The sequence below is a fragment of the Glossina fuscipes genome, unplaced genomic scaffold (assembly GCF_014805625.2).
Source record: "Glossina fuscipes isolate IAEA_lab_2018 unplaced genomic scaffold, Yale_Gfus_2 61, whole genome shotgun sequence".
NCBI classification, from domain to species: domain Eukaryota; kingdom Metazoa; phylum Arthropoda; class Insecta; order Diptera; family Glossinidae; genus Glossina; species Glossina fuscipes.
Window position 1 is genome coordinate 1,541,634 of NW_023998433.1, and position 11,493 is coordinate 1,553,126.

General features: G+C 37.5%; 1 protein-coding gene across 3 annotated transcripts in view; it reads left to right on the forward strand.

Annotated features, from left to right (window-relative positions):
* The window catches only part of LOC119638025, a 52,189-nt gene that overhangs the window by 35,681 nt on the left and 5,015 nt on the right, over positions 1-11,493 (forward strand). For all 3 annotated transcript variants that reach the window (XM_038034585.1, XM_038034587.1, XM_038034586.1), the window contains exon 2: positions 4,255-10,980. In XM_038034585.1, the coding sequence (XP_037890513.1) occupies positions 4,269-10,980 (6,712 nt within the window). In that variant the 5' untranslated portion in view covers positions 4,255-4,268. The remainder of the gene's footprint in view (positions 1-4,254; positions 10,981-11,493) is intronic.

Consider the following 11,493-nt stretch of genomic DNA (forward strand, 5'->3'; position numbering starts at 1 on the left):
AATTAAAAAAAATCATCTTTTAAGGGTTAATATTGTAAAGAGTTATATTGGATAGTCTCCGTGATTTCGAGCTTCTTTTTGTATAGTGCTCTTCGCGGACGTTTCAAAACTGTTATGTGGTTGATGTTTAGTGCCTCTGCTATTTTCCGACATCTTGCGTGCCGGTCTTGCTCCACAAGTTGCAAAATTTCATCGACATTTTAAAAGACTGCGATGTGAATCTTTGACATCGAAATTTCCGGAAGGAAGTCGAGCAAACCAATCCCGGGTCCTTCGTTCACTCACAGCATTCTCACCGTACACTTCACAAATTTTTTTTTTTGCATCGTTTCTACGTTTTTTATAACAAAAAAGCAACACCAATATAACTTTTTACAGGAGCAAAGAATTAGAAACTTATTTTCACATAAAATTTAAGCTCAAATGTTTTTCATTTGCGGAAGACAAAGTCAATCAAACAAAAAAGCTGAATTAGAACATTTGAACGTTAAAGGCTCGAAAAAACATTGCACATATTCCTGTAATTAACATTAAAAAAAAAAAAGTTTGTAAATGGGTAAGAATTGTAAATAAAACCTGTGCGATATTAAAAATCACAATTCAGCGATATTAATTTAATTTCAAAAGGAGTTGTATAAAAACATAAAATTTGCAAATGGCAACGTTACGTTACAGTATATAACACATTTTGTGAAATTTTCCACATCTTACATAAGTTATTGTGTAAGGCATGTCACCTATTTTCTTTCTTAATCTTCAAGCATTGCGTATTAAACGTGTTTATAAACTATAAAAGTATGCTTCAAAGACACTATAGTGCATATACACGCGTGATCAGTATCAAAAACGGAGTAGTCGCTTAGCAATGTCTATTTGCCCGTCGGTTTTCTAAACACTGCAATTTTATAACCTTTTTTATCCGTATCACCCGCATCCATCTTAAATGTGAAAAGTGGTTACAATATGAAGCCCATACAGGCTACGCCTACTGTTTTTAAATAAGTAATATAATTATTTTCGTTTCGTACCCAGTAACTTTATCGTAAAGAAAAACTCTAAAACAGTGTCGATACTTCATAACGTTGGATGGATGCGGCCGATTTTATCCATTTTCGTGCAGGTGCTACATTTTCACCCATAGCATATAGGTTGTAATTTTTGTTGTTATATTTGTTGTAGTTTACGAGCAATGTGCAAAAACCGCAGAAATCCAAGGTCTTCTTCTTCTTCTTTTTTTGTTTGCGAGTGCGTGTTTTCCGAGTAGCCCGCACATTTTCAATATCAAACTGCATACAAATGCTTCCAAAATTTTTGCAATCTAGAAGTCGATAACTTAAATCTTGCAATCGAAAAAACGATTATTATGTAGAGCGGACGAACAGCCATAACTAAATCGATTAGGAAGTCGATACTAATCAAGGATACATGTACTTTGAAGCTTACTTTTAAATATTGCAAACACTTTCATAAAATGAATATAGTGTTATGAAATTCAATTCTAGATTTGGTTCTTATCACTGGATCGCGGATATTCTTTTTAAGAGATACACACTTGCACGTTTTCACTACAAGACTCTTTTATTTACAATCAATTTCTTTAAGGGTAGGACTATTTACATTTTACTGTGGCAATACTCTCGACTCTTCAACTCTAATATTATTTTTCGACCCAAATGTTCTTCTTCGACTGACTCTGCCTTCCGCAAATAGTCTATTTATATACATTTTTACAAGCATATTACTATTACCTACGTTGATGGCATCAATCGTTTCCGCGGCCGACAGATGCTTGACGCGCCACATATGCGCACTTGGGTTTTTTCCTTTCTAGGGAAATTATTTTTTTTGGGGAAAATCGATTAGTTGGAACGAACTCGATTTGAGATATCTGTAACAATAGGAATAACGTCTCGGCTATGCGTATAAAAGATTCTCTTATAAATAAATGCTACTGGGATCAAAAGTAAAGTGGATTTGTTTATAAAACAAAAAAAATATTTCATTCATTATCAACAGTTTGGACAAGTAAAAAAGATTTATAATATGTAACGTAGCAACAATTAAATAGAACTGTCAACACGACCTTGATTTTTGAGCGAGTTTGGGGCGGTTTTTTGGTCTTAGCTCATCTTTTGCACTATATGCATTAGATTGGTCGGTTGTTTCCGGGTTGTATGCATAGATCTAAGTCTCGTCTCTCTGCAATACATTTCATTATGCCCTTGTAGTCAGAAATCATTGTTTCACAGACTTAGCATCGATTAGTTTACTTTTGGATGTTTGCAAAGACACGTGGAGCTCTCTACCCTTTGAAGAATACATTAGCATGAATAGATGTTAATGACAGTCTACACATTACAGGCGAACACAGTACCGTTTTCGTAATATGCTTAGTAACTAGGAATATATGGTAAACCATTTTAAAAGTAAGTGTCTGCAATAAATTCACACCAAGGGATGGCAATGCTACCAGTGTCATTACAAGTATCGACTCGCATAACAGTTTGAATAAATTCCGTAAAATATTTATTTTTTAGGAAATTCCCGTAATACGTTAAAAGAATGTTACGAGAATTTTTCATAGATTAAGCTAAAAAATTTGCATTAATCTTAAGAAAAATTGCCAAATCTTTTCAAGTTTGTCCACGAATAATGAAGGACGTTGTACAGGCACATCAAAGTTATAAAAGGAATTATATTATATTAAGTAAAAATATTTAATTATTCTTCAATATTTGAACAGTTTTCGATTTTTGCTAACATGAATATATTTATCGTACTTGTAATTTTAAGATTACAGTTCGTAGTCCATCGTTGTCTGAAAATAATAATAACAAATTGAGTCCATAAAACTTGGAGCCGCATCTTGCATTTAATATTATAAAAAGTCATCTATGGATAAATGAAATTGAAATGTAGCAGAAACACAATCCTATCCTACTTATAAGTTGTAAGCGTTATCGTAAATGTATTTTACATGCCCGATAATAACTGCAATTGCAAATAAAATTTGAAAGTTAATCATTGATATTAGCAATGATCATAAAATTGCGTCACATTTTTAACGAAATATAAATTTTATTATATTTACATATGAGGATTTATCATATTCTTTAAATGTAATAACCTAGATGGTGGGTATCAGAAGATTCGGTTCGAGTCGAGTGTAATCTTTCGCTTGCTTTTTGCTTATTTTCTTACAATGAGCGATGTACATCAAAGCGACCTTGCATAAAGTTCATTTACCTCAGATAGCTGGTGTTTTATATTATTTGCGTGGTTGTTTCTGTTTCAGTATGCAAGCATCGTTTTTTTTCGGGATATTTTCTCTCTCCTTTCCAATAGCGCTTTTTAATTATGATCACATGCGATTTTTAAATTATACAAATTTTGGTTAATATAAACTAGCAATATCTCCAAAAGACATATATGATATAGATAAGTTTACGCATATTTTCGTAGGAAAAATATCTGAATACTCCTAGCGAAACTTGAGCTGGTTTGCTTTCCCAAGCTCACAGGCATGTCTCGAAGCATCCCTATCAGACTCTCTAATCTCCATTGTCATTAAATGCGGATCGTACTTAGTTAAGGCTAGTTTCCAATTTTCATATTGAACTTTTGCATACTGTCGTTGAGTTTTTAGTTTCTTGGAAATGTTTTTTTTACAAATTTTCTTGTTTCATTTATTTATTATGTCAATTAATAGTCCATTGAGGGAATGTAGTATTCAACATTTCAGGTTAAATAAAAGTTACATTTATCTAATTTTCGGTTTAATTTTTGTTAAGACCGCTCCTCAATCCTTAATTCCAACGAAATCTGTAAATTAGCCGAGCAAAGCGAAAAGTATCTCAATGACTGTAATTTTTGTAAAAAATACATACAGAGTTTTCATAATCAAGCATGATTGATTTGAATTTTTAAACGTTGCGCGATATTTTTAAATACAGCGCAACATATTTCTTAAAAGCATTTTTTTTCGGATGCACCCTTAAAACTTAGGTTGACTGCTGAAGATTCTTCCAATTATTTGTATTAAATGCGTGGATGGTAATGGGCGGGAATACCGTATTGTTAACTCCATATATATAGCCTTAGGCTTTATTATAGATGCAAAAAGTTCAATGGCAGCTAAGCTTTCTAAAACTTAGCTTAAGAGAATTTTTAAACGATAGAGTAGATGTAGATTTACCAGCATCAAGAAACGTCGCTGTTGTTTACAAGTTTTGTTCACTTTTATCTTAATTACAGAATTCTACAGCACTATGGATCCAACTCGACATCACGATTTTATGGGCAGCAATGACAACCGTTCTCGGACAGCTTATTATGGCCGAGAGATACCAAACATGACAGCACATAGCCAATATTATGCGAATAACACTAGAGCAATCAATAGCAGTAACAGTAATACACGCAAGCAGTCTTGTGTTTGTAGCGGTAGCAATATTATCTGCAATGTTTGTCGTAGCAACACAGCTGATGATAACTGGGGGACAACGACAACACTTGTAAATGAACATACTCAGAGAGAAGATTATTGCGTAGCACAAGAGCCGCCATTGGCTCCGCCAGCTCGTACAACGTTGCGGCAAAGTCCAATGTTTCTACAACAGCCACATGGGCTGCAAATCTTACAAACACAACCTTCCAGCATGGTTAACAGTGATGGCAATAACACAAGTGGTGGTAATAGAGTACCGTACTGGTCACATAATTCAACAACTGCTGCAGCTGCACCATTTGCGGATGATCATCATCGTTTGAGAGCACAGCCCCAAATTGATATTACTATGAATCGGAGATCCACTGTAGTGGACAGTGCATTTGGGCAAAGTTATAAGCCACCACCGCCATCTCCAATACCACAGTCAAGTCAAACTAGCTCTCTACCATCAACGCACTCTGTACCTTATCACCAGCCACCGCCAACATTGCTCACGAATGCGCCCGCAAGCGTACAACCCCGCGTTGGAACGATTGGCGTAACCTCCGTGGCCAACGTAAACAGTAACTTATATTCTTCTGTCAATAAGGAACGCATTTATGAACAACCGAAATACTCCTCGAATGCAAAGGTTTCATACAACCCTAGCGCTTCCGCCGCCACCGCCCCACTTTATGATAATCACCAACATCCGCCCCAATATCATCATCATCTCCACCACGAACAAAATCATTTAAACACTGCTCTACCTGCAGGCAGAACTCTTCCTATCGATCACCATGTAATTAATCCTAGCAATTTACCTGCTTCCAAGGATCAACATCCAAGTCCAAACTACGCTAGAAAATGTCCGCAAATTTTTTCGCCTGAAGATCAAAATACACCTCACCATCATTTATATATGTCAACGCCGCAATTTAGTTCCGACAAATTTACCAGAGGCTCCCCTCAGCAAGCAGAATACGCCAAACTAAGAGAAAGTCCTTTACATATACAACCCACTAGTGGGAACTCTTTTATAGTACAACAACATTCGGATAAATATAGCAATCCACCACAAAGAGAATCACCGCAATACACTTTACAATCGACGTCATCAATGACTTCGGCGACGTCTTACTCAAGGACAAATCCAGTCAATTATTATCCTGCTGCAAGTCAATCTACCTCTAAAATACATCCGCCAGAAATGTCTCCCGTTATAAATAAGCAAACACACCTGCATTATCCGTACTCTAAAGCTTCCTTAGCACCGCCTCCTCCCCACATGCAACAGCAGTCTTCCGTGCTTGGTGCGAAAACGCAGGCATCAGTGCTATTGGCTCCTCCATCAGCCAGCGCTCAAAATACTATAGTTGAGTATGTCAAAAGAGAAGAAATTGAAACTTATACAAGTCATCCGCAAACTGTGCAATCAGCACGTAATATTTATGTTAATCCATATAATACACCTCCACCTACTACAGATAGCTATTGCAAAGATACCTCCTCTCTCTCAAATTCCTCATCACCATATACTGCAGGTTCGACCACTCCCAATTATCGAGTAGAATCGCCGCATTGTTATCCCACCAAATATGCTAAGTTGTCGACACCGGACACGGTAACTTCGGGTAAACATGGTTTAATTAATCAAAACACTCCTCCGCCGAGTAGAGCACCAAGCCAGCGCAGTCAGCAACAAACAGGATATTATTACGATAGTAACTTTCATAGCGCTCCATCCCCGGCTGTTGCTACAGCGGCTTCTCCTTCACCTTCTTCTCTTCTCTCAACAACATCACAAACGCAATTGCAGCACAATGACTACATGACCTCCCAAACTGGACCTCCACCACCGCAATCGGCTATACATCAGCATAATGTTTTGCCTCCTTATGCACAAACACCGCCACATCAAACATCTGCTACGCTAAGAAATCATGAGATTATTGTAAGTCCGCAACATCAGAATTATGAAAGATCTATTCATTTACAACAGCATCAGCCTATTACCGCGAAAACAACTATATCATCCGCAAACGTAATCGGAGCTCTTCCAAAATCTCAAAGCAAACAAAAAAAACCAAATTATCGGGAGCTTATTAACCGTACCCTTGCCATAAGAAATGCTACTTCTGAAGATGAACTCAATATGAAGATTATCAAAAAAGCTCTCAATGTCGATGCTTTACGAAATTCCCCCGCGGTATCCATGAATCCCCCTAGTAGAGTTCCTATTATACCTGCGTCTGGTCCACATTTGACACATTCTTCAGCTGACGATAGAGTTTCGGTACATCGTGGTGAACCTCTGAGACATGATTTGTCACCCGTTAAACCTTTAACATCACTCGTAATGCTTCCACACAGCGTTGCAGCGTCTGGAATGGTAGGAATTCCTGAAACAAGTCGAGGTATTATAATTAAACAGGAAGATGAAAAGGCAATACCATCGTCAACTTCTTCCTCTCCTTTGGATCTCTCAATGCGCACTGTAAAAACAAAGGCTGATTCCACAGAATACAAATACCAACAACAACAACACCAACAATCAAATCGTACAGTAGCGAGCAGTTCTTCTTCCAGCCATGTAGATAGTCACTACACATTGCCCCGCGTCGATTTCACTCCAAATTTTTCATTGCATGCAATGGAACCGTCAACCTCAAACGGCCCTGTACCACCTTCATCTAGAGTAAATTCATATGATCGGCATAATTACACACCGCCCAAACATCCGCCAATTCCGATTACACTTAACTATCCTCAATCAGAATCGATTGTTTCCCATCACATTCCTCCTGCGATGTCTTATTCTACTCCAGCGTCCAGGTCTTTACCTGTTGACTGCAACGCAGATCATAATAAATCTTTGATGAGCTCTGAAAGTTCACTGGTCATTAAAACTGCTTCAAAACCCGCGGCGCACGCTGATAGGTATGCTCCCCCTAGCACTCAAAATCGACCAATTATTTTGGAAACTAATCCTTACACAAGTGTTATTAAAACAGAACCTAATTCTTCAGACAGACACACATTAACTGCTGTGGAAAGATTACCACCAGACACTAGTATTATGGCCCTGCCACCTAGAACGTCTTGTTCTGGAATTGCAAAAACGCTTTACCCACAAGCTGCACAGATCTCTCCCTCATCAAATTCAAGCTGTCAACCATCTGCATACACGCTAGCCTGTGAAAAAAATCCAAATTTTTTGGGTCGCAAACGTCATCTGCAAGAATATACTCAAAGAATGGAACCTCTACAAAAACAAAGCCGCCATATAGAATCCCCAATTAAAACACAAGTTCCTATGCGTCCAGCAGATATTTCGGTAATAGCAGTAAATGAACGCAACTGTCATGATGCGGAAAGTTTATCACAAACAGCAGCTGAAAAATCTATACAAGCAGAAATTGTATCTGTGGCTCCGATAAGTACAACACCTACCATTTCAAGGCCAACCGTTAAAGCAAATAGCGGAAATTACAAACCAGTTGATATTTGCAAACAGCAACCTTTGACTTCGACGGTGGAGTGTACGGTAGCAACCAACAAGGTAGAAATTGCTCCCAGCGTGCAACAATCATCTTCCCGTATACGCACTAAAGCGGAACTAAAAGGTTTTACATTCAATCCACCAATACCTAGCACTCCTTCCGCAGTCATCTCACCACCTATTGTGGATAAACACGAGGAGGTAACAATAAAGATTGAACAAGATGCATCAATTGTAGCCGTACCCAATATTGATTCACCGCCTATACCGGGATTGAATGATCAATTCAATGAAAGCAGTCTTCTTGGATGGAATAACACCTGTAATAATTTTATGGAGCAACTACAAACCCGTTCCACTATTAGCAAGAAACGTACATTGGCAATTAATAACAACAAGAAGCCCTTAGACGAAGTGGAGCCAGCAATTTCCAATGCAAATACTAATTTAATGAAAGGATCAGAAGATGGTAATTACTCGAATATAGAATCAGCCGACAATACTCACAGCTCGTTTCTGCGATTTGAAGGTGCGGACTCTAGTATGACTTTCAGATCGTTAGCGTTTGAATCTCAAAACTCACAAACTTCCCCAACTCTACCCAAAAAAATTAATAAGTCTGAACGCGAAAAGAAACGTTTACAGCAAGAAAAGCGTATAGCGGAACGTTTAAAGGCTAAAGATACTACTTCAGAGTCAGAAGATGAGCTGGATAAAAGGAAAACCGAAAGGTTAAAGAAACCAACGCTGAAAAGTAAATTACGAGAAAAAAGTAATAGAAACACAAGCAACAATAGTAGTAATTCCAGTTCGATGGCAGATAAGAATCATTTTTCAGATTGTGGATCAGATTCCACAACCGAAACAGATGCGGAAAAGCTCTCTGAAAGTTCGAAACTTGACAATAAAACGACTAAAGAATCAAAGAAGAGACGGGAAAGAAATTCGCAGAATATTCAAAGAAAAGGCTTTAAAATACTAAACGATAACATAGAGAAACAAGAGGAAAGTGGGGAAGATTCCTCAAAAAAATCGACAGCTACTCCCATTAAAAAAGATGTTAAAAAAGATAGCATTGGAAATGAAAACGTTAGCAAGAACCAAGGCAGCAGTGAGAACAGTAGCAGCGAAGAAAGGGAAGATAAGAAGTCCAGTAAACAAGATGGGGATGAGAAAACCAAAATCAAGTCAAAATTTATAAAAAGCAATTTAAACACGATGACACGTTCTAAGCGAAAGAAAGAGCTAGAAATGCAGTTGGCCAACAGCAAAGTTTTACGCAATGACAAAATTATACGTAATTCTACTACAAAAATTAAGCGAAAATATGTAAAAAAATATACAAATAATGTTACGAATATAGTAGATGCCGGAGGCTTGAGTCGGGAAGCGGGCATCATGAAGTCCACTCGCCTAAAGGCTAAGTTGGAAAAAAATGGCAGCAACCTAAACATTTTTAAAACGAAAGAGCAATTGAACTCGCAAAAGACTTGGAACGACAAAGACTTAAAGCATAAGTCTCCAAATTCTAAGTGTAGTGATCAACGCTCAAACGATATGTTGATGGAAGTTTATCGTTTTAAAAGAGCCTTAAAAGTACCGCCAAGTTTAATATCCATAAAACACCCGGGAAATCATAAAATTTCTGCTTCTCTACCTGATTTAGAGCGAAACGTTGATGTCCCAAATAATTGCGTTAAGAAGAGCAAAAATTCTGAACGTAAATCTGGTGTAGAAAAAAATTCACTGACAATGGTTAAAAAAGCAGCAACTTCCGCTAAGATAGAGAAGGAAGAAGAGCATTTATCGTTTATAGATATGTTACACTCGCGTGTTACTAAATCTACGGCATCTGCGGTGCATGGAAATAAGTCAAATACTACCATAACGTCAGCAAAACCTTCTAGAAACATTAGTACGTTTAGGTCATCAAATTCTGCGAATAATTGTAGCATGTTTAGCGAGACATCACAAACTACTGAGTCTAGTGAACTGCAGATGCTACCAGCATTGAAAAAGGATTCCGATGAAGACGATGACGATGACAATGAATCCCAAAGTGGTAAAAAGCGTCATTTTAGTATTTTCGAAACCAAGGTGTTGCCAACTAAAACACGTACAGAATCTAAAATGCAACAAAAACGCGAAAATATACGTGAAATATTTGTAGGTGACGATAGACCTGCCTCAGCGCCGCCTGAAATGGTACAATCAAATGAAGCCGGAGGTGAACGCATGACATATGAACAAAAATATGAACAATTTTTGCAACAGATGAACATTGTGATAAATGAAGATAAGTTAGGGAGATTTAATCGAACGGCTCGAAAACTGGCGCCGCCAAAACAAGCAGCCATCTATGCAAAACCTGAAGAAGATACTGAAAGCTGTGGCTTGATGGATGCTGACGACGTTAACAGTGTAGGTGGTAGTAGTGTTAGTAAAGATGGCGTTAAAATCGATTTACTTCACGACTCTTCCCGAAGCCATACATATCGGAAACGACGTGGCAAATATTTGAGACGAAAAGGAAGTTCTGGTTTTGATTATATACGTAAAAAGAAAAAACCAACTACTGGGGCTAGCGTTAATAATAATTCAACGCCAAATTGTTCTACAATTGTTTCAACAAATCTATCAAACTCGTTGAGGTACGAAAAAATTGACAACGACGAGGATGAATCAAAAGTGAAAACCGAAGACGATGTTAGCCGAGAGATACAGAAATGGGTTCTGAATAAGGGTGTCGGTCAGAGTACAATGCATAAAGCAGCCCGCCAAGGATATATTGACGTAATTGTTTACTGCTTGGATCGCATAGGTATGAACCCGGATCAAAAAGACAATGCCGGCTATACACCATTACATGAGGCCTGCACTAATGGTTGGCTGGATATAGCACGCGTCCTTCTACAATATGGTGCTAATCATTCAGAGGCGGCACATTCCGGTATAAGACCCTTACACGAGGCTAGTGACAACGATCATGAAGAAATTGTACGCCTGCTCTTAGCCTACGGGGCAGATCCTTTATTGGCTACTTATTCAGGTAAAGGGGATATATTCCTCTTTTTATTTTCAATATTTGTTTAAGGCTACGGTCACACTATAAAACAGCTTGTTTAGAGGAGCGTATACAATACCCCAAACCTACTAATAGTTATCCTTTATTCGCAATATCGATGTTTCATCCATTGTTCCACAATTACTGCTACATTCATTGTTTGCCTCACCTTTATGTAATTAATTCAATATTTTTTATTCTATTATTACTATTTAAGATTCAATTAAGGAGAATTCATTCTCGGGACTGCAATTCACATATAAAGGTCCATTCAATGGTTGAGAACATAGGTGTAACTTTAATATTTATAACTAGATCTCAACGTACATCTGCAATAAAAACAGCGAGTCTAACATGAAATATATAGTGTACGGAATATTTTAAGAGAAGAAAAGTTTAAAAAGTATCGAATTAGGAGACTCAGGCAAAATATAATTCTTCCATAAATGTTGAGTGCAGTAATGATGTTATATTACTTCCTTTATCGCGGGCAATGGG